The sequence below is a fragment of the Lissotriton vulgaris genome, chromosome 1_1 (assembly GCF_964263255.1).
Source record: "Lissotriton vulgaris chromosome 1_1, aLisVul1.2, whole genome shotgun sequence".
Taxonomy (NCBI): domain Eukaryota; kingdom Metazoa; phylum Chordata; class Amphibia; order Caudata; family Salamandridae; genus Lissotriton; species Lissotriton vulgaris.
The window spans coordinates 1,006,501,150-1,006,528,606 of record NC_141685.1 but is presented as its reverse complement, the minus strand read 5'-3'; the positions used below and the strand labels follow the sequence as shown (position 1 = coordinate 1,006,528,606).

Here is a 27,457-nt window from a genome sequence, read left to right as displayed (position 1 = left end):
CCCTTGATGAGCAATTGGTGGGCTTCGAGATGTAGAAGCTGTAGATGTTTTGATTCGGTGGCGCGAGGGGCTCTGGAAGGTGGGAGGTGTTGAAACTCCAACGTGTGGCCAAACTGAATGATATTGAGGACCCACCAATCTGATGTTATGATCTTCCAGCTGTGCAGACAATGAGAAATCCTGCCCCCTACTGATGTTACCAGGGGTGGAGGAATAGCAGACAGAGCCGAGAGGCGACTATTGACGTTTGGAAGAAACTCTCCCTTGACACCCCTGTCGACCTCTTGCAGGTTGGCGAGAGAAAGACGCCGACTGGTCCTGGCGTTGTGAGTATTGAGGCTTGTAAGTCTGTGAGGATTGTGAATAGGAGGAGTAGCATTGTTGGTATCCTCCTCTGTAATTTGAAAAACCTTTACCTTTTGCCCCTCGGAAAGGTACCTTGCGATATTGCAATGTGCCTAAGGACCTACCTGTTTCCGTGTCCTTCTTGATGTCCTGAGGGGCGTCATCTATATGCTTACCAAAAAGCATGTCACCTTCAAATGGCAAATCCAAAATCTTATTCTGTAACTCATGGCGAAACCAGGTAGCCCAAAGCCAACCTTGCCCCTCAGGACAGCCGAGCCTGCCAATCATATCATCCTAAAATTGCCAGTGCATTAGAGGCTCGAACCAGGAGGCTGGACATAGAAAAGAATCTCTTGCCCACGTTGTCAAGACGCCTGCCTTCTCTATCCGGCGGTGAGGCAAGAGGAGCCAATGGGTTCTTTGACTTTCTCTGAGCCGCCTGGAAGATAACTGAACCCGGCCTTGGTTGGTCAACCAGACAAGCCAGACTACCATCAGGAACTTTATATATTTTTTCTCCAGCCGCGGTAGAACAGGGATACCAGTAGCTGGAGACTGCATAACCTTCGTACCTTCACTTCATATATGCTCTATGACGGGAATAGAGCAAATGGATTTTCTATAAGGCTCTTTAAAACCATAGAGAAAGCAGTCCGATTGAACAACCGGAACGGGAAGACCAAATCTTTTCGAAGCTCTCTCCATAAGAGTATGGAAACCTCCGATGTCTGCTGGAAAAGAATCCATAGGATCCGGTACAGGTGAAGCGGGATCTGGTATAATATAGTTGTCCCATTCTCTATCCGGGTTTGGGACTGCTCTTACATTCCGATCATTCTCTGAGGAGTCATCATCATGCTCATTCGCCTGCCCCGTGGTGATATACTGTCATTCCTCCACAGGTACCGGCTCTGGTGATTGAACTGTAGAAGTCGAAGGAAGAGGCGGTGGTGGTGGCGGCGGAGGTGGTTGCATGGATTCAGAGGGTTGAGATGGAAATCTCCTTATACAATCCATCAACATGATCTATAGGTCACCTATTAGGGAAGAAGGCATAGAAACCATACTTTGACGAGACTGTTCTTGAGGCCTCTCCCGAGGAGGGGGTTGCCGCTGTTCTTCATAATAGTCATCAGAATCTTAGTCCTGGTATTTCACCTGGAGCGGAGATGGACTATATGCATCCCCATAAGGACTATCCTTCTGATCAGGGTAGTCTTCATCTAAAAGTAATGCCTGAGGAAAAGTCGTCACCATTCGCGGAGATGTCATCTCTGGTGTAATATGGCGTTTTCTAATTGAAATTCTAACTTTTTGCACCGTCGACTGAATCGTAGACGACATTGTCGTCATCGATGGAATAGTCGTCGGAGAAAGGATCATCGTTAATAGTGGAGAAATCGTCAATGGCATTGTCGACGAGCTCGTCTTCAGAATCATGGTAGCCGTCGTCATCACCATAGTCATCTTAGTCGTCGTCACCACCGTCTGCGTCATCTTATTCGAGGTAATTAATATCGTCGATGACACTGAGACTGGAACCTGCGTCGTCGCCGAAGCTGTAGTCGTCGAAGCCCTCGACGACGGGACCGTCGACGGAGCTATAATCGACGTCTGATGCTCTTTAGAAACCGTTGTCGACGTACCTGATGAAGTCGTTGTCGACGAGCGGGGTTTCTTCTCAGATTTCCCTCCTGAGGTAAAGATGCTGGTTTTTTTTTACCCCTTTTGTCTTTTCAGATGGTGGAGAGACTACAGAAGGCACTTGAGTTACCTTCTGTGTAGAAATTACCTCAGTCACAAGTCCCCCCCCCCCCCCCCTTCTCCATTGCACCTAGATGAGGAGATTTTCCGGGACCGGGCCTATGAGACCTATCAGAGGTCTTTTGAGAGGCCTTAGCAGGAGGTTCAGTTGAGGTTGAAGGGGAAGACCAACCCCTCTTTTTAGATCTCCTTGATGAAGAAGCTGATGCAGGAATCCTCACTGTCACTAGAAATTACCTCCTTCAGTGACTTCATATTCTGTAGCCAGGTCAAAAGTCTTCCTTCCCTGTCTCTCAGTGTCTTGGTGGAGAATGTTCTGCAGATTTTACAATCAGTGGCTTTGTGGTCCGGGTACAAGCAATAAATACAATCCTTATGTTTGTCCTCCACATAAAGCCTTTTCTTAGAACAGGCCTTAAACAAAGCCTTCTTTTCTTTATCTGACATCTTGAAGAAAAAAGTAGCTGAAATCCAAAGTTGTAGAGAAAACTGAGCAGAGCTCAGAGAGACTCCCTTAGCACAACGTGCAGTAGAAAATCTGAGGCTCTGAGGTTCTCTCAGGGAGGTTCTATGGGGTGAGGTTAATTAGTTGGTTATTGCAATTTTTTGTTCTCTTTTACAAGAAGACGTGGACATGCTACAAAATGAGAAGAGGCCTAGGCCTTTCTTCCTCTTTTGTACCTACTGCTATGGTATTTGTTATTTACCGACACTCCGATTCCGACGACGGGGAATGATGCAAGCCATGGGAATCTATGAAAGTTCCAATACTGGTTCAAACCGAAGCTCAGTAAACAGAAATAAGGCTCCGCATACCACATCTATTCGAAAAGGGACTTGGACGTTGGGTGCCCTTGCAAAGAAGGCAGAAGCTATGATGAGGAGTTGGGAAAATCGTGCTCACACGGCTCCATAGAGTGCCTGGGCTGCTTGTGGCCAGCAAGTTTCGCGAGCACAGTTATCTAGCAGCAGGCGTAAAAGAAAAACAAATAGCGCAAGCTCAGCTCAGGAGAGTACATGAGCTCACAAATTCTAAACACTAGTGTCTGACAGATATAGAAAGACCGTTTCAAGGAAACATCATACCTGGGAAGTATTTCCTTGGGACCGGTAGCGGGCACCTAGGAAGGCACTCCGAAAATGGGGGTATGTTTGGTTACCAGGACTCTGCCTGGATCGTGGCTCCGTCCACCTCCATGCGGTGAATGAAACCTGAAGAAATACTCCATGGGGCTGGCTTTGGAGTACTGTCACCCAAGAATGGGAAAATCAGTTGGCAAACAGTATGAGCCAATCTTTATGACACACTTCTGCAGGCAGAGAAAAATTGTGCAAAAGTCAGCCAAATGGAGTTTGACAGATAAAGACAAACCCAGTTTAGGGACATCTAAACAGCAACTTGAATTTAAAAACTCTATCGACAAAGCCACTCTAAGGCACAGTGTGCATGAAAGGAAATGATGTGAAGCAACTGTTGGTATCAGATTTGGATCTTGTTGAGTAGTAGAAGGAGGGACAGGCATTTGTTGAGGTGGTAATGCAGATTCCTCAGATGATGGAATGCAGATCATTTCTTCTTGGTATTGTTGGTGATAATGCTCCTGAGGAATTTAGTAATGTTGTTCCTCGTATTCTTCATCATAGTCGTCCTGCTGACACTTCACATGCAACTGTGGTGGACTAGGTCTATAGCCAAAAATATCATCATCCTTATCTTGTTCTTCCAGCAGGTGTAAAGGGACTAAAAGTGTCACTTTACTAGGTGAGGTGATCTCTGGTGTAAGTTGTCAAATTCTACCTAGCTCAGCTCTCTGATTCACTGCGGTTTATCCATGGGCGTGTGGGGGGGGGGGGGGGGGGGGGGGGGGGGGAACGGTAAACGGAGGACAAGGGAAGGCTTCTTAAAAGCATGCCTGCTCTGAGGAGGTGATGCAGGCGGCTCAGATCTTGATTACCTTGGTTTACTGTCCCCTGAATCTCCTTTTCCATTTGATTAGGAGATTTTGATGGACTGCGTCTGTAAGACCCATGAGTGGTCTTTTTGGAGGCCTTTTTAGCGCGTTCACTGGACGTTGACTTTGCATTGCTATTTTGATATACCGGGGACTCCTATCGCGACGAAGGGGAATGATTCAAGCAGGTGAATTATGAAAGTTCCAAAACTGGAGTAAGGTACTGTTGCTCATAATGCTTAACATTCAACACCAGAATATACTAATATTTCTGAACCCTGAAAACCAAAGGATAAAGATGCAGCAGTTAATAAAGATTGAACGTACTCTAGCTGATTAGGGAGGTGGATGCAGGATGTTTAAAACCAGTGGGTATGCTAAAATGAAATGAATAATTTAATTTAAAATCTGACCTGGCCACCAACAGTACAACACTACTGGCAAAAAAAGGATGATAAACAATACCAAGGAAACACTAACTCAAAGTAATGTCCCATTTAGTTGAAGCACAGGAGGGTGGCAGTGAAGTCAGATTTGAATGACCCCCTACCTGAACCTGCCGATCCGCCGTAAGTGGGAAAACATCTCTCCACCTGGTATGTATTCCATCACCATGTAAAGGTTGGAGTTATCCTGCAGAAAGACACAACATTAACATGTTGAAGACTAGACACATACAATGCATCCTAAACAACAAAGTGAGATCACTTACTTGGAGCCAGTGTCCATTAATGATCCCAGAACCGTATTTGTAAAGCGCAACATTCATCCAGAGGATATCACAGCGCTTTGCTAAGACTCCTGGTGTGTAACTGAGTGATTTATGAATTTAGCCAGTATTATTTTTCGGCGAACAGGTGAGTCTTAAGTTTTTTCTGAAAACAAGATAGTCCTCTGTAAGACGGAGTTGTTGTGGTAGATCATTCCAGTGTTTTGCTGCCAAGTATGAAAAGCTATGACCCCCTGTTCTTACTTTCTTACTGCGTTTTGTTCTGGCTTGGGCTAGGGACCGTGATCCTAAGCACCTAGTGAGTACATAGAATTCAACTTTCCTCCGTAGGATAAGAGGTTCCCGTTGGTGCAAGGCCTTGTGTGTGTAGCTGAGCAGCTTAAATTTTGTTCTTTGGCACATTGGCAGCCAATGAAGTAGTTTCAAGCACTCGGACGATGAACTGGGTCTGTCTTTATTATATACCAGTTTGGCGGTGGCATTTTGCACCACTTGCAGTCGAGTGAAAAGGTAGTCTGCCATGCCTACAAATAATGCATTGCCATAATCCAGTCTGCTGATCAGTAATGCCAGCGTGACAGTTCTCCTACAGTCTTGCGGGATCCAAGAAAATAACCTTTTTAGAAGCTTCAGCATTGCGAAGCTTCTTCCACATAGAACCCGCACGTGGTCCTGCAAGGATAGGGTATTGTCCATGAGGACCCCCAGATTTGTTGCACATTGCTTTGAAGCTGGGGCATCTCCCAGTGTCTGGGGCAACCAAGTTGTATTCCAGACAAGTTTAGCTCCTCCAAAGAGTAACATTTCTGATTTCCCTGTGCTTAATTTGAGACCGTGTTCTGCCTTCCCGGTTGCCATCTCTGAGAGACAGTTATTCAGTTTTAGTCTTGTGTTCTCATGCTGTTCTTCAATGGCTATCAGCAGTTGAGTGTCATCTGCATAGGAGCAGATACCAAAGCCCCACTTCTCACTGATTTTTGCCAGAGATGACACATAGACATTGTACAGTGTGGGGCTCAGGGATGTCCCCTGTGGAACACCATAGCGGATGGGTTTTGGTTTAGATGAAAACTCCCCCATTTGTACTCTCTGTGTTCTATTATTTAAGAAGGAGCTCAGCCACTGAAGGGCTTTAACATAGACTCCTTTTCCAAAAAGAATCTCCAATAGGCGATTATGTGAGACAGTGTCGAACGCCGCCGATAGATCTAAAAAAATCAAGGCGGCCGCTTTCCCTTGGTCCACCAGGGATCTGATTTGTCAGACACAGCTAAGAGTTGCTTCCGTACTGTTGGTGGCTCTAAAGCCGGTGTCGGAGGGGGTCTAGTAGATCTTTTGACTCGAGATAGTTCGACAGCGGTCTATTAACCAATTTTTCCATGACTTTGGAGAGGTACAGCAGTTGGGAAATAGTTGGAAGTTTGCCAGATTGCGCACATCTGTTCCTGCTTTCTTCAGAAGGGGGGTTACTACAGCCTGTTTCCATATTTCTGGAAATACTGCGGTATCCAGCAAGTTGGTAAATAGCTCGGTAACGTATGGGCAGATTATAGGAATGATCCGGGTGAAGACAAGTGAGGACAGGGGTCAAGGGGAGACACCAACTTAACTTCCCCCATTGTTTTTGCAACTTCTACCTCTGTGAATGGGGAGAAGCTGCCCATGCATGCAGATGCATCGGTAGGGGGGTGGGGAGGGTTGAAGTTTCACGGTTGATTGCTGGCAGTGAGGTGTTAGAGTTAAATGTGGAGTATATTTTACTAATTTTGTCTGAGAAAAACTATCTGATTTCTTCACAGCCTTCCTCTTAGGGTGACAGAGTTTGAGATAGGCTCAATGGATGGCATAGCTCCCTTTCTATTTTTTACAGCTCCTTACTTGAGTTGCAATTCTCATTAATTCTTCTAGCAAAATAGGACTTCTTAGTTTTCTTAATGGCATTATTGTAGTTCCTCAGTTCTGTCTTGTATGTCTGTCTATCTGTTTGTAGTTTAGATAGCCTCCAGTGATGCTCTGTGATTTGGCACTTTCTTTAAAGTGCCTTGAGTTCATGTGTATACTACTTTCCTGGTTGAGATTTGCTCGACTCCTTTAATGGCAATGTAAATAAGTCTACGGTGTTATTGATTTCTTTTTCGAGATACGTTGTTTCCCTATTGTCTTGGAGCACACTTAAGGCCTCTAGGTTCTTGGCGCAAAAATGGGACCGAAGAACAAGTTACTTACCTTCGGTAACGCTTTTTCTGGTAGATACTATATCTGCCTGTGGATTCCTCACCTTGTGAATATCCCCCTTGCGTCAGCAACATTCGGAAATTCTTTTCATAGCCTCGCGCCGACGTGGATAGGACGTCACAGAGACACGGCTCCGCTGATGTCACCGACGCCTATAATAGGCCCACGCCGGCGTGATGACATCAGTCCCGCCCTTTTTTCTGTGCCATCGAGGCACACGGACGGACCAATGACAGTAGAAATATACATAGTATACACAATACACAATAGCCAAGGAGAAACACACATAGTGTGAAGCAAGTGCAAGAAAGCAATGGAAACAACTCCTTAACATTACAATATATAAACAATACATTATAGAAACTCTGGTAAAGAAGAGTGGACAACGGGGAGGCGGGTGGGTCAGTGAGGAATCCACAGGCAGATATAGTATCTACCAGAAAAAGCGTTACCGAAGGTAAGTAACTTGTTCTTCTGATAGATACATCTGCCGTGTGGATTCCTCACCTTGTGAATAGAGTCCCACAGCAGTCCCCACTCCCGGAGGAGGGTGTCCACTCTTCTAAACCAGGAAATCCTGAAGGACAGAGCGCGCAAAATGGCCGTCCCTCCTCACTTCGGAATCCAAGCAGTAATGCTTAGCGAAAGTGTGGAGGGAAGACGCGCTCTTTGCTTTCCCCTGTACGATCTGTACATATCATTTTGCTGCTGCTGCTGTTGCTGCTGCTGCTGTTGCTGTTGGCCTTGCCGGAAATTCCGAAAGGAGCGACCAAAGCCCCTGAACCTCCTGTTGGTAGAAGTGCCTCTGATCTGGAGACCTAAAGACTTAGCTGTCACTCCGCAATCCTTGAATCTCTCAAGAGCCGCATCCGCTTTCTTCCCAAAGAGACCAGAATCATCAAAAGGAAGATCCAGCAAAGTCGCCTGAACATCAGCCGAAAAGTCTGAGGACTTCAACCAGGCTGTCCTCCTAGTGGCGACAGCAGTGCCCATGATACGAGCCACAGAGTCGGCAGTGTCCAGACCACTTTGAATAACCTGGCGAGCAGCCGCCTGAGTATCAGAAATCACTTCCTCAAAATCCTTCCTGCTGGAATCAGGAATTTTTGGAACCAGGACACGCAAAGAATCCATCAGGGCATGCACATATCTTCCCATCAGACAAGTGGCATTAGTTGACTTCAACGCCATGCTTGCCGATGAAAAGGTCTTTTTTGCAACCTGGTCTTGTTTCTTCGCTTCCTTTTTACATGGAACCCGAGGAAAGGCACTAAGACTCTTCTTAGAACAGGCAGCCTGAATGACCAGGCTCTCTGGCGAAGGATGAGAAGACAGGAAAGCCGGGTCCTCAGGAGCAGCCCTGTACCTTCTCGCAACACTCTTAGAAACCGCAGGAGCCGACAATGGTTTCTTCCACACCTCCATAATAGGATCCGTCAAGGCATCATTAAATGGAAGCAAAGGCTCAACCAGAGAATTCTGAGAATGCAAGACCTCAGTGAGGATATTGGATTTAACCTCCACCGTTGGCAAAGTCGATTGAAGAAGTTCAGCAGCCTTCCTCATAACTAGGTGGTAAGGTTGGATATCCTAAGAAGGAGCACCAGAGCCTGAGGGCAACTCCCATTCTGGAGAAAAATCAAGACTTCCTGAATCTGCCAACTCCTCAAAACAGCTCTCCTCCAATTCACCTTCCTCAACACCAGAATGTGAATCCAGGTACCTTTGCTCCTCCAAAAGGCGTTGAGCTTCCCTTCTGGACCTCTCCTTCATACGCCTCGCAGCCGGATCCACCTGCGGCTCCGTCGGATTCGGGGCCGACGCCGGTATCGAATCCGATGGCACAGAGGAATGCCCTCGAGGACGATCTGGAGCGGGCGACGCCGGAATCGGCGTCGACGACTTCGGCGGAGCCGGGAATTGCCAATACGGCGTCGGAGCCGGCATGTAAGGCATGAATGGAGCAGGAGGATAGGAGTGAGGAACTCCCAGGCTGAAAGCCAAAGGACCCATGGGACCCGAAGGTGCACCAGAGGGGTACCACGCCCTTGAGAAGACGCCATACATAGCGTTAAGAAACGCTGAAGGGTCCTGGCCTGGGGCAGGAAAGGGCGGTTGAAAACCATCAGGCCGGTCCTGAGGAGGGATCGGATTCGGCTCTTCAACAGGGGCAGAATCCACATCCTCCTGAGCCTCTTCCTCTTCACGGGCCGGGGACGGCGCCGGAGAAGGATTCGGAGCCGGAGAAGTATTCGGAGCCGGAGTGGGAGATCGCCCATGCGACTCCGAAGGCGAGGCCTCACCTTCAGGCTCAGAGACTTCCAGAGAAGCCACCTTCGAACGTACCTTCTTCGGTGACCTCGAGCCCGACTCCTTACCAGAACGACATCGGGACTCATGTCGCCTCTTCCTATGTTTCTTCTTCAACTTCGAAACATGATCCGAAGCCGACTTCGAAGACGACCTCTCTCGAGAACCAGATCTCGACCTCGCCCTCGCCCTTCGAGAACGAGACCTCGACGATTTCTCCTTCCCAGCCTTCACCTTCGCAACAAGGAGTTTGGCTTCTCTCTCCCTCAGGGCCTTCGGGTTCATCTTCCAACATGAAGAACAATCTTCCACATCATGGTCGGAACTCAAACACCCGATGCAGTCATCATGCGGGTCGGTAATAGACATCATTTTACCGCACTCCCTGCAGGGCTTGAAGCCGGTCTTCTTAGATGACATTGTCGAAGAGACATGATACAAAGAAGCAGAAATATGCAACAAAATGGCAACAAAGTACCAGTTGGCTACAGAGATTCCCGATAACCGTTAGCGTCGATGACGCGGAAAAAAGGGAACTGATGTCATCACGCCAGCGTGGGCCTAATATAGGCGTCGGTGACGTCAGCGGAGTCGCGAGCGGAGCCGTGTCTCTGTGACGTCCTATCCACGTCGGCGCGAGGCTACGAAAAGAATTTCCGAATGTTGCTGACGCAAGGGGGATATTCACAAGGTGAGGAATCCACACGGCAGATGTATCTATCAGAAAGGAATCTTCAGTGACTAACCTCCATGCTCGCCTTGTCCTCTGTGAGCGCCTCGAGGGTTTAGTAGGATTTGCTGGGCGCGTGATTAAAAAGGGCATAAGTGAGTGATCTGTCCAGGAGAGGGGTTTGATATCCTGGATAGAAATTGAGTCAAAGTTTGAAAAAAAGCAGATCCAGAGTATGCCCTGCAATGTAAGTGGGCCCTGTAACCCACTGCTTTAGTTGAATAATCTGCATATCGTTCTCAAGGTGCAGGGCTGTAGTTATTGGTTTTCTCAAAATGGGAGTGTGATGACAGCATGAGGTCTAAGACTAGAAAGGATATTGAATCACTATAAATTCTGTACTCTGTTGGTCTATCCATTTCTAAAATATTTGGGGGATTTCTCAATAAACAGTTAAATGAAACTGTAGGAAAGTAGGCTGGTGTTATTCCGTTTTCTGACTAGTCTGACTGGGATCCTGCTAATTAGGACCCCAGTCACTGTGCTTCCTCCCTAAATTTGACAGTGTTAAGTAATTTGGTACCTTCCCAATTGGCTACTGGTGTACCCATGTCAGTCCCTAGTATATGGTATTAAGGTACCCAGGGCATATGTACACCAGGGGTCTCTCATGGGCTGCAGCATGTATTATGCCACCCATGACATACCACTCAACCTGTGACTATAGGCCTGCCATTGCTGCCTGAGAAAGCTGGTGCTAGTTTCTTTATATCTGAGGTCACAGCACTTCAAACCTATAACTCACCCCTAAGACAGGCCTTTCAATCGGGAAGTCAGGGTTCCGAGGTATCGTCTGAAACATAAGGGGGGTAGCTCATTAGCCTTACTTGCCGCAACATACTGGAATTCTCTACCGCTGGATTAGCGTTGTCTTAAGAATCCTTCTCAGTTTAGGAAAAACGTAAAAACTTTCCTGTTCAATTAGCCTGTATCTTGTTCTCCTATGCTTTGGTCTACTATGACTCTAGGGCTCGAGCCGGAACACTATTGAGTAGCAGCTAGCGCTACAAATCCCTTAACATAAGATAACATAAGTTGTAAGTGTGCAGGTGCCCTGCATGAGCAGGATACCCCCTACAAACCCCGGAGTCGGTTTTCCAGGCTTTGTAAGTGCGGTCAGCCATTTGGATACATAAAGTGGCCATGGGTCATTATGCGATTGCTAACCATATATTGGTTGTGCCGAACCTGGGCATGTTTGGTACCAAACATGTTGGAATCATACCACAACACCGTTACTGGTGTTGTAGGTGTGATACCATGCACCAGGGGGCTCCGTCTGGAAGCCCTCAGTGCTCCTGGTAACAGCCTTCCAGGGTCTGCCCGCAAGCTAGTGCTCCTGCCGACCCAAGACACGATTCTCCCAGCTGCTGCTGAGCTCGAGCAGGGTAAGGGAGAACAATGGGTTTCCGGTCACAGGGAGGTGTGACCACCTCCCAGACATGACAGTGTATTTGGCTGAGGTGGTGGCACTTGCCAGCGCCACACCTGCTTTGAAGGGCATATTTGGTGTCCTCCTTTCATACTCCAGTTTGAGCCAATTAATGGAGCCCTTGGCTTCCATTCTGGCGCGAAACTGGACAGAGGTAATGGGAGTATCCTCCCCTCTGTCCAGAGGAGGGGCTGGACAGAGGGGAGGATACTCCTATGTCCTCTGTCCAGCCTCTCCTCTGGGAGGGACCCTTGAATCGCCCCAACCCTTTCCCTCGGGTACTTAAGAGCATACCTGTGGGTGGTTCTTCAGATTCATTGTGGGACAATATTCAAATCCGAAACCACTTCAACCGTCTCAGCACCTTGGATTCACTAGGAACCAAGACTACACCAAAGAAGACTCCAGCTGCTCCTGGTCTCACTGTTCTGCAAGTCTTCCTCATCGTCTGTGCCTGTGCTTCATCCAGGTTCCTCTCCAGGCCTGTGGGCAAAGACACCCAAAGTAATCTCCCTTGGAGTGAAGGAGTCACCCCCCTGCATCTATAGGGACCGCAATGAAGCTGAAGGAGTAGTTTCTGTCCTGTAACTCCAGTTCTGTAGTAGGGGTATCTCTGTTATAGTCATAATCTAGTGAATAGTCCCGCCCATGTGCGTGGACCCCAAAAATCAAAAAAAATCTCTTAAGTTGTCAAAATAATGCAGAAACTGCAAAGACACTTAAGAGAGAATTTAAAGACAAATAATGCAGCCTATATCCACAGGCTACACTGTCCAGTACTTCAACTAGAAATTCCACCAAAAAACACCACACACAACACAGCCTGCCAGTTTCTACCATAGAGAAACTTGCCTCCCCCAGTCAAAGACTCTGGAATGATAGAGAGGAAGGTAGGGACAGACAAGCCCCATAGGCTGCCATTATGTGGCTTAAATAGGATACTGTGCCTTTAAGAGAACTTTCCAGAACTTCTCCCAGTATCCCAGAATGCATAGCAGGTCCCTCTACTTTCAGTTCTTTTTGAAGGCGAAGCATGCCAGACCTGTCGCATTCTTTACATGATGAAATATCTCCACCGGGGAGGAGGGCGGGCGCTTATGACTATAACAGAGATACCCCTACTACAGAACTGGAGTTACAGGACAGAAACTACTCCTTCTGTAGTAGGGGATCTCTGTGTATAGTCATAATCTAGTGAATAGAATGGCAAGCCCATCCCCACACCAAAGCGGCGGTGGAGAATAAATACATAACGCCACTACTGTGCGAACAAATTCCGCAGCGAAGCCTGCCCAACCTGAGCGTCTGCCCTGGCGTCTGTGTCCAGGCAGTAATGCTTAGCAAAGGTATGAACCGACTTCCAAGTGGCTGCCTTGCAGATTTCAGCAATCGGCACGTTACGGAGCAGAGCCGTCGTGGCAGCTTTGCCCCTGGTGGAATGAGCCTTAGGCTTACCTCCTAAGGTCTTATTAGCCTTTTGGTAACATAATTGTATGCAGGACACAATCCACCTAGAGATGGACTGCTTAGAGGTCGCAAGACCCGTCCTGACCGATCCATAATTGATAAACAACTGGTCAGACCTACGAATATCTTTCGTTTTATCCAGATAAAATTTCAACACCCTCCTAACATCCAGGGAATGGAGAGACCTCTCCGCTGGGGATGAAGGGTTCTGAAAAAACGTAGGCAAAGTTATAGTCTGGTTGACATGAAAATCAGAAATAACCTTGGGAAGAAATTTAGGGTGAGTACGCATAACAACCTTAGCAGCATGAAATACAGTATAAGGTTCATTACAACACAACGCCTGAATTTCACTCACCCTGCGGGCCGATGTAATGGCCACGAGGAACGCCGCCTTCCAGGACAGGTGCTGCAACGAAGCCTTATGAATAGGTTCAAAAGGCTCCTTCATCAATCTGGACAGCACCACATTCAATTCCCATGAAGGCGAGGGAAGCCTGACAGGAGGGAATACTTTCTTCAATCCTTCCAGAAAATCTTTGATCACAGGGATCTGGAAAAAGGAAGTCTGTGAAGGGCATTTCCTGTAGGCAGTCAATGCAGCCAGATGAACCTTAATGGAATGCACATTAAGGCCAGACTGCGCCAAATGTAAAAGGTAAGGAAGGATGACATCTTCCTTGCAGGTCGTAGGATCATGGTTCTTAGACTGGCACCAGATACAAAACCTCTTCCACTTGTAAGCATATGAAGTCCGAGTGGAAGGTCTCTTAGACTCCTTCAGTATGTCCATGCAATCATCGGGTAGATTCAGATGGCCATATTGCACTATCTCAGGAGCCATGCCGCCAAACTCAAAGACGAGAGGCTGGGGTGTAACATCCGTCCCCCGAACTTCGTGAGAAGGGCCGGCCTGCACGGCAACCGAATGTGAGGAAGGAGAGACCGGTGAAGTAGGTCCGTGAACCACCACTGCCTGGGCCACTCCGGGGCGATGAGTATCATCCGAGCTCTTGATCGGGCCAGCTTGATGAGCACCGCCGGAATCAGGGGAATGGGAGGAAAGGCGTACAGAAAGCTGTTCGTCCAGTTGATCCAATACGCATTCCCCAGCGTCCCTTGCTGGAAGTACCTGGAGGCGAAGTTTCTGCACTTACTGTTTTCGGCGGTGGCGAACCAATCTACATCTGGAGTTCCCCACCTTGCGAAGACTTCTCCTAGTACTTCGTCGTTTATGACCCATTCGTGGTTTTCATGAACCAGTCTGCTCAGTGCGTCTGCCTGAACATTCTGCACACCTGGTAGATGGGTGGCCGTTATCGTCAGTCCTCTGGCTAGGAGCCAGTGCCAGATCGTCTGCGCCTCCTGTGACAGGGTGCGTGATCTCGAGCCCCCCTGCTTGTTGAGGTAATACATCGTGGTGGTATTGTCCGTCTGTACAAGCAGAGAGTTGGTCTGGAAGGACGGAAGAAAGGCCTTCAGAGCCAAGTGAACAGCCCTGAGTTCCAGGAAATTGATGTGATACGTGGCCTCCATCGGCGACCACGTGCCTTGAATCTGTAGAGTCATGGAGTGCGCTCCCCATCCCAGAAGAGACGCATCCGTCACAACAGTCTGCGTGGGAATGTCCTTGTGAAAGGGAACCCCTCTGAGGAGATTCTCCGCCGAACACCACCACTTCAGAGACTGAAGAGCATGCAGCGACAGTTGAATCTTGTCGTCCCAAGATCCTTTCCTCTGATCCCACTGGTCCTCCAAGCACTCCTGCAGCGGTCTCATGTGCAGCCGTGCGTGTGGCGTCAGGAAGATACAAGAGGCCATCGATCCCAGTAGAGAAGACACCATCCTCACTGTTGTAGATGGAGTCGTCATAAGAGCCTGAGCCTTCCGAAGGAGTGATAATCGTCGCTCTTCCGAAGGAGACACGCTTGCTGACAGCGTATTGATGGAGGCTCCCAAGTACTGTATGCATTGGACCGGAGTCGGGACAGACTTGGCCATGTTGATGTGCAGCCCCAGCTTGTTCAAGAGAACGCACGTCTTCTGGAAGTGTGCTCGCGCTTCCGAGAAGGAGGATGCCTTGATCAACCAATCGTCCAAGTACGGGTAGGCAAACACCTTGTTCTTTCTCAGGTGCGCTGCTACCACCGCCATGCACTTCGAGAACGTTCTCGGCGCAGACTTCAGTCCGAATGTGAGTACTGTGTATTGATAGTGATTGGTGCCGACTTGGAACCGCAGGAACTTCCTGTGTTTGTGTGCAATGGGCACATGGAAGTAAGCATCCTGTAGGTCTATAGCGCATAGCCAGTCTCCTTGTTGCAACTGAGGGTAAATCTGATGCAACGACAGCATGCAAAACTTTTCCCTGCGAATCCATTTGTTTGCCTGCCGCAAGTCCAGAATGGGCCTGAACTCGTTCTTGTCCTTTTTGCGAACCAGAAAGAACCTGGAGTACAGTCCTCTTCCTCTCTGAGACAGAGGTACGTCTTCTATCGCCCTTTTCCTCAACAGGATATCCGCTTCCGCCTGAAGCTCACGCAGCTGAAACTGCGAGCTGACCGGGGGAATTGCTGGAGGAGGGCTGGTGAACCGAAGACTGTATCCATTGCAAACAATATTCAGCACCCACTTGTCCTGAGTAATTTTTCTCCACTCTGCCAGAAAAAATTGAATGCTTCCCCCTACCGGAGTGGGTAACAGATCCGGGGGAAGTAGGTTCCTAGGGCCTAGACCCAGCCTGGCCCTTGGGCGCTGGGGCCGACTGCTGGCCACCTCTGCCCTTCTGGCGCTTCTGGAACAGCTTACGGAACTGGTGTTGCTGTTGCGATTGCCCCGAAGCCTGGCCCCGTCCTCGGCCTTGCCCGCCGAACTGCCGCTGGAAAGGGCGGTACTGCTTCTTGGTCTCTTTAGGCTTCTCCAGGCCCACAGCCGTTAGTGTCTCGGCCTCCGCCTTCATGCGGGCCATCTCATCGTCCGCATGCTTCCCGAAGAGGGTCTCACCGGAGAACGGTAGGTTGGCCACCCTCTGCTGTGCGTCCGGTTTCAGGGACGTAAGCTGGAGCCATGCGTGGCGTCGTTGGTTGACTCCGTGGCAAAATCCGTGAGCAGCCAACAGGGAAGAGTCAGCTGCCGCGCTGATAATCTGGTTCGCCACCAGCATCCCCTCACTCAGTACTTCCATGAAGTCTTCACGCTTCTCCCGAGGTAAATGCTCTGCAAATCGCTCGAGGGAGTCCCAGAGGGCGCAGTCGTATCGGCCCAACAGCGCCGTGGCACTCGCAGCTTTCATAGAGGTAGCGGAAGTTCCACAGACTTTCCTCCCCGCCGAATCCATCCACCGTGACTCCTTATCCGGGGGAACCGTGGAGGACGGAGTGGTGGCATGCTGCTTGCGGGCCGCCGTCACAATGACAGAGTCAGGAGGAGGTTCCGTTCTCAAAGGCCGGATCCGAATCGGGAGCCCGGTACTTCTTCAGTAACCTTGATGGAGCCGCCCTCGTCACCGCAGGGGTGAGAAACAGGGCCATAGCCGGTTCTTCCAGGCCCGGCACCAGAGGCAGGAGAGGACGAGACAGGTGTTTTTGATGTAAAGTCTCAAAAATGACTGACGTTTTCGGAGTAGGCACCGTCAGGGATATGCCCAACTTCGCAGCGCCCCTTAAAAGGACATCATGGAACGCCACCAGGTCATCTATCGGGGACACTCTCGTGTCCGGTGACCCCGATAGGGGAGAATAGTCCCTGGTCCCAGAGGACCTCGTGTGTGAGCGAGATGCGCGCCTCCTATGGCGGCGTCTCGACCTCGTGGATGATCTGCGTCGCGATCTCTCCCTCCTCCCAGAGCGAGAGCGAGACCTGCCCGCTCGTGGCCGCTCCGTCTGTTTTCGTGGAGGGGTCTTCCTTGGCTCCTCACGGGGTTTCGGTTTTGGGGTCCCCTTAGGAGGAACAGGCAGAGACGGCAGGGAAGTGGACCTCGGAGGAGGAACCTTCGGCTGCGGGGTGGGCCCATGCGGAGGGACCGGAGGTGGTGGAGGGTCTCCTGAAGGGAGTGGAGGTTTGGGTGGAGGGTCCTCCTTAGGAACAGGAGGAGGAGTCGGAGTCCTGGGCCAAGATGGTGTGTACACCTCTGAGTACACCGAGCCCGGTGACCCTTTAGGCGAAGGGTGCGGAGAGCCAGCCCCATCAGCAGGTGACCGCTTCCTCTTGCGTCCTCCACTTGAAGCAGCGTGACTTCTGGGACTAGAATCCCTCTTGCGCCGTTTTGGAGAGGCTGACCGACTCCTAGACACTGACCGCTGTCTGCTGGACGCAGAGCGTCGCTTTTCTGGCGTCAAACGACGCTTCCTCGACTCCGGCGTCGATCGCCGTCTCCTCGGCGTCGACCCTCTTTTCCTCGGCGTCGAACGTCGACTCCTCGACGCCGACCTCTTCTTCCGCGACGTCGTACGCCGCCTCCTCGACGTCGAGCGGTCCGTCTTCGACGACGAACGTCGCCTTGATGCTCTCGACGTCGAGGAGCTCCTCGACGTCGGTCGACGGTGTCGCCTCGACGGCGAGCGTCGATGCCGCCTCGACGGCGAGCGTCGATGCCGCCTCGGCGGCGAGCATCGATGCTTGTCACTTCGCCTTCGGCATCGGTAGGAAGACCTCGACGTCGACGATGACGTCGACGGTGGCTTCGACGGCGACTTCTCCATGATCTTCGACGTCGAGCCGTCACGCCGTCTCGACCCGGAGCCCCGGGGAGAAGGGGAGCACACCGCCGTCATCCCTCTCGACGTCGCCGTCGATGCAATCGACGTCGACGGAGACCGGGACCGTTTGCTGGACTTCCTACCCCTGGGGAGCCCCCCAGAGGCCTCAGCAGAGGCAGAGGGAACCTTCCCAGCCTGCCCAGACCCACCTGCAGCCGCCTCTCCTCCAGGCCAGAAAGCCTAATCTTCAGTCTGTCCCTCAGAGTCCGAGCAGAAAGCTGCTGGCAGATGACACAATCCTCAGGGACATGATCTTCAGGGAGGCACACGATGCAGACATCATGGGGATCACTCTTGGCCTTCTTCCTCCCACATGCTGGGCACTTATCAAAAAGGCCAGGCATTTTAGAGCCCTAAAACGCCTAAAAACAGCACAAAAAAGGAGAAAGAGAACACTAAGAAGCAAACTGCAACACTTTTAGAACTCAAAAGTGCCAAAATATCCAATAAACCCTTGAAACAAGGGAGAGCTCAATGCCAGGGTACTGTAAGCAGGAGCCGGAAAAAAGAACTGAAAGTAGAGGGACCTGCTATGCATTCTGGGATACTGGGAGAAGTTCTGGAAAGTTCTCTTAAAGGCACAGTATCCTATTTAAGCCACATAATGGCAGCCTATGGGGCTTGTCTGTCCCTACCTTCCTCTCTATCATTCCAGAGTCTTTGACTGGGGGAGGCAAGTTTCTCTATGGTAGAAACTGGCAGGCTGAGTTGTGTGTGGTGTTTTTTGGTGGAATTTCTAGTTGAAGTACTGGACAGTGTAGCCTGTGGATATAGGCTGCATTATTTGTCTTTAAATTCTCTCTTAAGTGTCTTTGCAGTTTCTGCATTATTTTGACAACTTAAGAGATTATTTTTGATTGCCGGGGTCCACGCACATGGGCGGGACTATTCACTAGATTATGGCTATACACAGAGATCCCCTACTACAGAACTGTCTGCTGCTCCTATTGTCCCACAAACTATGAAAGGGTCAGCAACACTGATGGTGGTTCTACAATTCACTCGAGGTCTGACCAGTCATCTCAGCAGGTTTGAGACCAGTATCACTCGTCGGAACCGCTGGAACAGTTCCACTGTGACCCACGTTGACTTGCTGTTGCCAAGGCTTGTTGGCGCTGTACTCAAGAGATCTTCAGGATACAAGAAGCTCCAGCCTCCCTTCCTGCCAAGATCTTCATCCTCACCACAATCTCTGCACCATTGGCCTGCATCTCTGGTGAACTCCTCTTGCGGTTCCTGTGCCTTAGGAATGTGGGTCTATTGAGTATTTCCTTTAGCTTCAGTGGGCTCCCCCACTTTCTCTTGGCCTGCTCTGAATCTCCTGCCATTGGTGAGTCCGTTGGACTTGCTGGTACCAATGTTGCACCTACATCGTTTACCACCTCTGCTGCTGCCACAGCTTGTTGGTGATCCTGCCGGACACTGACCCTCTGGTTCTTGACTCAAGACGTGGGACATCTCGTGAAAGGCTTCTGGTCATCCAGAGTGTCACCTGGTCCTCACAGCTGCAGATTCAAGGTCACCATCATTGCTCCTGCATGTTCCGTCATGGTTGGTCATTGCTCTTCAGTGCTTCTTGGTCGCCTCCGAGTGGCACAGACACTGTCCCCACTGCTTGCAGGATCTTCTCTTCCAGAATCAATCCTTGGATTCCACCGGACTATTCCACCTTCTTCGCCGGCAGCATCTTTCCTGAAGTCCTCTGTTGTGGCCTAAGGTGGTTTCCGACGTCACTTAGCACATATGCACCTAGCCTATTGAGTTCACTGCTGTGTTTCCACTCAGCACACAGCCTCCATGGGGTTCCTGAATACTTACCTTGTGTGGTTCCTTGTGGCCCCAGCTCTTCTGAGTCATCTGGTCCAAGTCCAGACATCCGTCAGTTTGCATTCCACTTATTTAGTATATGGTTTGATCTTCCCCAGGAGACCACTGTGTATTTGTGCTTATCTGTTTAACTTTGAAGTATTGTGTGTATTGTGTTGATATAGCCGGGTAAGAGATATACCAATGTGTTAGTGAATGTGTATAATAAATATACCTATTTATATAACTACATTGTGTGGTTCTTTTTCGTTTGATCTACACTATGTGATTAGTTCTGATTAAATGAGCTGCTTAACACTCCTTCTGGCCTTCGCCGGAAGGCTGCTCTCCACAGTTATCACTTAGAGAGCTTTCTAGGACCACTAAAAACACCATTAGGGTTGCCTAGATTAGTGCAGGGTGCTTCACTTCTATAAGGGAGCACCATATACTAAGCAAGCCTCCTACAAAGATTATGTGCTTTAGCTGTAAAACAAAAAATATATAGGGAAGAAGGGGAACTGAAACTATGCATGACTATATAATGTGCCCAGTCATAACAACCCCTGCAAACAGAGCCACACTCTTCTCCGTGTAATTGAATAGCATAAACAAATACAGAGAGGATAATGGAGTGGCCTGAAATGATGCAGGACTGCAAAAGACTAGCAATACAAAAGTTACTGCTCATGTGTGCTAAGTGCTCCTTCATTCAAGGGCACAGGAAGAGTGCAGAGTATGAAAATCTTAGGTGCAGGTGGTGAACTATGAGTCTGCAGCAATGACCTTAGGCCTAATGGACAAGTTACTTACCGTTGGGAACGTCTTATCTGGTAGAGACATGATCTAGCTGCAGATGCCTTACCTTTGAACATCCAGGAGTCAGGCTGGATCCAGAAGATTTTGATAGCAGTATCCCTGCTCACTGATGGGTGGAATCGGACAACTCCACGTGACTTTGTAGGCGTCTGGCTTGTCATCGTGGTGATGTCTGCACCATCCAAATAGGCGCCACCCCGATGCGCTGACATCAGCACTTTTCACGACTTTACATGCCAGAAGCACGGAGCCATGAAGTGACTGCCAAAAAACAAATAGGGCCCTGAAGGGAAAACAGCCCTGACACTAAACTAAACCAATCCACAGTGTGGGGAGGATGGCTGGGTCAGAAAGGATTCTGCAGCTAGATCATGTCTCTACCAGATAAGGCATTACCATAGGTAAGTAACTTGTCCATCTGATAGAGGCATCTAGCCACAGATTCCCTACCTTTGAACAGATAACATAATACCATCCTCGGAGATGGGACTGCGGAAAGGCTTCAAACCAAGAAATCCTGCAAGATAGAGCGGCTTAAGATGCCCTCCCTGTGGACCTGTGAATCCAGGCAGTAGTGACTGGCAAACGTGTGCAGAGATGCTTAGGTGACAGATGTCAGAAACCGGGACACCATGCTGGAGAGCCGTGGTGGCTGCTTTCGCCCTGGTAGAATGGGCCCCAAGGCCTTTAGGAAGTTGTTTCTTCCCCAAGGTGTAGCATATTTTTATACAAAGAAGGATCCAGTGTGAAATGGTCCTCTTCTGAACCGCTCGCCCCTACTTTGTTCCAATGCACCCTACGAAGACTTGGTCGCCCACCCATAACTCTTTTGTACGATCAAGGTAGAAGAACAACGCTCTTTTTAGATCCAGATGGTGGAGATGCTCTTCTTCCTTGGAAGGATGTGGAGGTGCATAGAAAGCAGACAGAGAAACAGACTGAGCCAGATGGAAAGGTGTTACTACCTTTGGAAGACAAGATGCCCTAGTGCGGAGCACTACTTTGCCTTGAAAGACAGTCAGGTAATGAGGCTGAGATGAACGCGCCTGTGATGCGCTCACCCTCCTGGCAGAAGTTATTGCCACTAAAAGGGCAGCTCTAATAGTGAGCAGCCGGAGGGGACAATTGTGCAGAGATTCAAATTGTGCACACGTAAAAAGGTAATGACCAAATTAAAGTCCCATTGGGGCATAATAAAAGGCAAAAGGGGGAACATATGGGTAAGCCCCTTCAAAAATCTCTGCACAAGTGGGGATTTGAAAAGAGATAGCTTGTTCGGCAGCTGAAGAAAAGCAGACAGGGCTGAAAGTAGCCCTTTATAGTGCCCAGAGCAGAGTCCTGCTGGGCTACGGAGAGAATAGACAGAAGAACATCTGACAAGGAAGCAGACAAAGAGTCAACAGACCGTTAGGTACAGCGTTTACAATTTTTTTGCCAACGGCAGGCATATACAGACTTCATTGAGGCCAGAATAACCGCACAGACGTCAAAAGCTGTCAACTGTCACTGCTCAATCTCCACACAAGAAGGAGGAGAGCGGACAGGTTCGGGTGGAGGACCCTCTCATGCTGCTGAAACAGAAGATCCTTCCGAAGAGGCAGCCTGCCCAGAGAATTGATGCTCATTTGCAGAAGCTCGGGATCCCAGACTCTCCGTGCCCAGTCTGGAGCTACAAGGATGACTTTGGCCCGGTCACTCCTGATCTTCTTGAGCACTCTCCAGGAGTGGTATCGGAGGAAAGGCATATAGGAGGCCTGTGCTTCACTCGCGATGAAAAGCTTTGCTGAGGGAGAGTGCCTTGGAAACTCCAACGTGCAAAACTGCTGACATTGCACATTTTCTTCGGAGGGGAATAGATCTAACCATGGCTCTTCCCACTGTTGAAAGAGACCTTCCACCAACTCCGGATGGAGACGCCATTTGTGATCCACCGGCAGCTGAGTTCGTCTGCTCTGATGCTCCAAGATCTGGCCAGATGATGAACCACAAGGGAAATGCCCTGTTGTTCCAGCCAAGTCCAGAAACGCTGGGCCTCTTGACGACGGGTCCACGACCCCACTTCGCCCTGTTTGTTGCAGTACCACATGGCGGTAGTGTTGGCCGTGAATACCTGAACTAGCCTTACTTTGAGAGATGATAAAAAGGCTTTCAGTGCCAACCGGATCGCAATAGCTCCAACAGGTTGATAAGGAGCCTGGCTTCCGCCAGAGACCAGAGTCCTCTGATCTCCACCTCTTCAAGATGGCCGCCCCATCTCAGAAGGAAAATATCAGTTAATACTGTGAGATCTGGGTGGGGAAGGGAGAGGGGTCTGCCTCTGACCCAATCGCAGTTCGTCAGCCACCACCGCTGTTCATTCACGGTGCCCTCCGATCTCTTAACTAGGTCAATGAGATTACCCCGATGCGGAGTCCATTGGAACCTCAGGTCCCACTGTTGAGTCCACATGTGCCATTTGGCATGGTCTACTAGCAGAATGCAGGAGGTCAGGAGGTCATGAGGCCCAACAGTCCCAGAGTCATTCTCACCAAAATCCAGGATAGAGGCTGAAACATCAATATCATAGCCTGAATATCCTGACTCCCCGTTCAGGAGGATAGGCCCGAAACTGCACCATGTCCAGAACTGCTCCGATGAAATAGAGTCAGAGAGAGAGTCAGGTGTGTCTTCGGCACATTGATAGTGAACCCCAGCGAATGCAGGAGTTTCGCCATAGTCTGAGGTGCAAGCACAGAAAACAAAGCGCTCATGGGCCACTGTCAAACGCAGTCAGGACGGGGATATGGAAGTAGGTGTCCTGCAAGTCAAACACTACCATCCAGTCTCCCGGGTTCAGAGCAGAAAGGACCTGAGCAAGGATGAGCATCTTGAACTTCTCCTTTTTGAGGAAGTAGTTGAGGGTCCGAGGTCTAGGATTGGAAAACAGCGGGAATAGCAACCACAGCCTCTACATGGCACCCTTGGCCAAAATTGTCTTGACTTCCTCGTGGAGAAAGGCATGGTGATACTCAAACAGCCAATCACAAGTTGGAGAAATTGAAGGGGGAGTAGTCTCGAAGGGGAGGGAGTGGCCCTTCTGACTATTTGCAGTACCCCCCTGTCCGAGGTGAAATCTCCCCAGTGGTGGAGGTGATACTGTATCCTGCCACCAACTGGGCATCCATGATCCAAAAGGATCGGACTAGGAAGGTTTTGCAGTGGAGGAGGGGGCTGTGGCTTGACCTGACTTATGGCCTGCAGGGTCGGGGCAAACTGCATCTGCGACCCTGCAGAGGTTGCTGGACTTGCGGGGTCCCCTGAATGGAATTGGTTTGACGTGGCTAGAAGCCCCTTCCATTGCCACAAAAGGGGCAAAAATCAGACACAGGCCGGGATTCTGTAGTGGGTCCTAGGGACTTGGCAGTAGCCTGCGAGTCCTTAAAACGTTCAAGAGCTGCATTTGCTTTGTCTCCAAAGAGACAGGAGCCATCAAAGGCAATGTCCAGAAGTTTAGCTTGGACATCCCCCAAAAAGCCAGACATCGTCAGTCAGGCATGGCGCCTGAAGGCCACCATCAAGGAAATCGCTATGCCTAGTGAGTCTAGTGTCGAAACCACATCATATGGCAAACTTTGCTGCAGCACTCCTCTCTGTAATAGCTTGGGAAAGGAGAGTTTAGTCCTCTTCCGGGACTCTGGGAAGCACTTGCGCAACAGTATCCCATGGTGAATGGGAGTAACGGACGAAGAGGCATGCAGTGTTTACCAACTGCAATGCTAGGCTGGTGGAAGAGAAGATTTTCTTACCAAAGCTGTCCAGCCTTTTGGATTCCCTTTCCAGAGGTGTGGAAGGCAACACACCATGGGAAGTGGAGGCTTGGACCACCAAGCTCTGAGGGGTGGATAGAGAGGAAAACTGGGTCACCCGGTGCAGGGCGAAGGCTACAGGCAGTGGTTCTATTCACAGGAGCCCCTGTGCTGTGCTTGGACCAAGTGCCCCGTAGAACATCTGCTAAGGCCTCACTGAAAAGTGGCAAGGGTTCCAAAGAGGAGACACCAGGCAGCAGGACCTCTGTCAGGACGTTAGTCTGGACTGCCACTGTAGGAAGCTGTAGGTCCAAGACCTCCGCAGCCCTACACACCACCACTGCGAATTAAGCTCCCTCCTCCATAGCCAGCTTAGGGGGAGACAGCATGCCAGAATCTGGAGAAGTGTCCAGGCCACTGGCATCACCCCGGTATTCATACCGGTCCAGGTCGATTTGGTTGAAGGATTTCTAGGGGATCCTGCTGCACCTCCCAAACTTCATCATCCATGTGAGAAGTTGGCCCGATATGCAGTGCTCACTATTCTAGTGATCACTATGCATCGGTCCAAACGACCCTTATGGTGATTGGTTGTAAGTCAACCTTAGACCAGCTATCCTAGTAGCGTGGATACGAGCAGTCTTCGGGCTAAACTCTAGAGGGCGTGTTAAGCCAGCTGTTATACCATCCATACCCCTTGAACACCAAGTGAAAGGACACCACACAAGTGTTTTGAAAATAAACAGTGTATTTATTAGAATCACAACAGCCCTGTACTCTTTATGAGGACAGGGTACTAAGCACACAACGAAACTCCTAGGAAAATACTTCAAGTGCACAATCAATACAAGTGCCCGAGGGCACGGAAAGTTTAGTGGTCTCGGGCGGACCCGATAAGGCAAGTCGGAAGCGACAGGGACTCGGGACCCTTAAATAAGGAGGCTATGCGGGCACCGAAATGCCGAAGTTACCTAGCCCCAAGGGCTGCGGCTGCACAAGTCTTTACAGACGTCGGGAGTCTTCGCTGACGAGCCAGGCAGGGGCTGGAAGGAAGGAGTTGCTTGCCGGCGACCAGTGTAGATAGTTCGTAGAGATCCAAGCCTGGATCAGAGATGGATGACACCTGAAAGCAGAGGGGACCAAGTTCGTAACTACTAGCCAGTAGTCAGAGGGTACCAGGAGGGCACCGGATGATCGTCACCTCAACTAGGTGAGTGGGCGACGCTAGGCTCTGCAGTCTCACGGACCAGGAGGCGTTGTCGGCGACCAGGATGGAGGTGCGAGCTGTCCCACGAAGGTTGATGCTGTCGGCGTCGCTGGGCCCAGGATTGGGGCAACAAGCCTTGGCAAATCTCAGGGCCACGTGGTGGGCCTAAAATGGCGTCTTGAGTGGACCAGGAGGGTCCGGGGTGCTCCTCTCGCAGAAGGGAGCAAAAGCCAGTCTGGAGCAACCAGACTAGCAGCGTTGGTTGTCGGGTGTCGTCAAGAAGATCACAAGCCAGCGGCTAGTGATCAGACAACGTACTGAACAGCAGAGAGCAGAAGGGCCCCACGCAGATCGTGGAGATGCTGGGAGGCTGCACTTCGGTGCTGGAGCTGCTCAGGGTCGGGGCTTCTCGGACCCCAGAGCACTCACCAGAGGATCCCTCGGTGGTCGTGGCGGTTAAGAAATCGTGCAGGTCTTGATGATGGCCGGTCCCTCGAGGTCTCGTCGCACCCACAGATCTCAGCTGAGCTGACTATGTGAGTAGAGGTCAGAGGTGCCAGGGAAGCCGGTTCTCGTCAAGCTGGGCCGTCGGATTCCTGAGGAAGGACTTGCAGCAAACCGCAGAGTTCTTAGATGGTGCCTGCGGATGTAGGGTGACTACTCCTTAGCCACAAGGGAGAAATCTTGAGAAGAGTCGAGAGGTCCTTTCGTAGAAAGTATTCTTGATTCAAAGATGATCTAATTTGGAAGGGTCCCCGCTCCTGCCTTTATCCTAAAGAAAGGGGTGGGTACGTGACTAGGTCCTGCCCTAGGGGTGGGACCAGGAAGGGGGGTAGTTACACCCCTCTCCCCTGCCGGACTTTCCCCAGGTCAGGGGCTGGGCGCCCCTGGAACTGGTTCTAGCCGGCAGATGCGTAGTGAGCACCGGGGTGCCACTCCGCAGTCACCTTCTTGTAAAGCCCTGCCTACCCAGGATACACAAAACCCTGTCTGGGATGGTGCGAACACCGCCCCGGACAGGAAACCCTTTGTCCAAGCTCTCCTCGCTGAAAGGACTCCCAGCAGCAGGAGGTCAGACTCGTGTCTGTGGTGGCAGCATCCATTTTGTGGAGCTGAGGCTTCAGTTAACTTTAACCGGGGTTCACAGTTACGTACATGTCGTGTCCCTCTAGAAGGGCGGAATGCTAACCTCGTCGCCAGCATTGGTGAAGGGTCAGCATCCCGATTCGTATGACACCTTACTCGACATGTCTTGATAACGCGATACCGAAGTTACTAATATGGTACGCGTTATCATGGAACAGCCATTGGGTCTTGGTTCCGCAAGCTGCAACCGGGCTCGGCTCGTGCCAGAGCCCAATTCACACGATTCCACACACTCTGCCTTCAGGATTGTCAAGGCCTGCCATAGGAGTGACTGATAGGAACTCGGGTGTCCATTTTAGGGTTAGATATAGGGATACTATACCTACAGCAACGGGCGGGTACGCCACGTTGCCCCAGCTGTCGCGCAGCCAGTTGTGTCAGATTTAGATGGCCATCCAGGGGTGGCATAATACATGCTTCAGCCCCTGGTACACCCTGGGTACACCGATGCCCTGAGTTACAGGGTCTGACAAGGTGGCCCAGTTCCAATTGGGTAATGCACCTAAGGTACACACATCAATTTAGCGAGAGAACAGCTAGGCTGTGGGTCTGATTGGCAGGCCCACAGCCCGAGAAAGTCGTAAACCAGTGAAACAAAAGCAAAAAATCTGGGTGATCATAGGATTGCAGACCCTACTCTCCTACAATCCATGCCTAACCCTTCTAAATAGGGCAGGTTGAACGGCATGGAGCCGTACTGCTTTGTATGTGTCGGTGGACAACGGACCGGCTCAGTGTCACCTGGAATGACGACGGGGAGGTGTCACCTGCGATGCCATGGACCTTGACGTCAGACAAGGTGCTAGGGAATGTCGCAGAGGTAAAACCAGTGATGGTGCAGATACAAGAGGAGGCCGTGGCCGGAAATGAAGGTGCGGAACCCACTGGGTCTCCTTCAGCTGAACCTGCAGGGCCCAAAGGCGCACCGGCAGGGTCTGGCCATCCAAATATGGCACAAATGACATAAAA

At 50.3% G+C, this 27,457-nt stretch overlaps 1 protein-coding gene across 4 annotated transcripts in view; it reads right to left on the bottom strand.

Annotated features, from left to right (window-relative positions):
• LOC147748392 (cAMP-dependent protein kinase catalytic subunit alpha) overlaps positions 1 to 27,457 on the bottom strand; it is a 1,196,191-nt gene that overhangs the window by 323,166 nt on the left and 845,568 nt on the right. For all 4 annotated transcript variants that reach the window (XM_086961155.1, XM_086961164.1, XM_086961147.1 and 1 more), the window contains one exon: positions 4,615 to 4,697. In XM_086961155.1, coding sequence (XP_086817281.1) covers positions 4,615 to 4,697 — 83 coding nt within the window. The remainder of the gene's footprint in view (positions 1 to 4,614; positions 4,698 to 27,457) is intronic.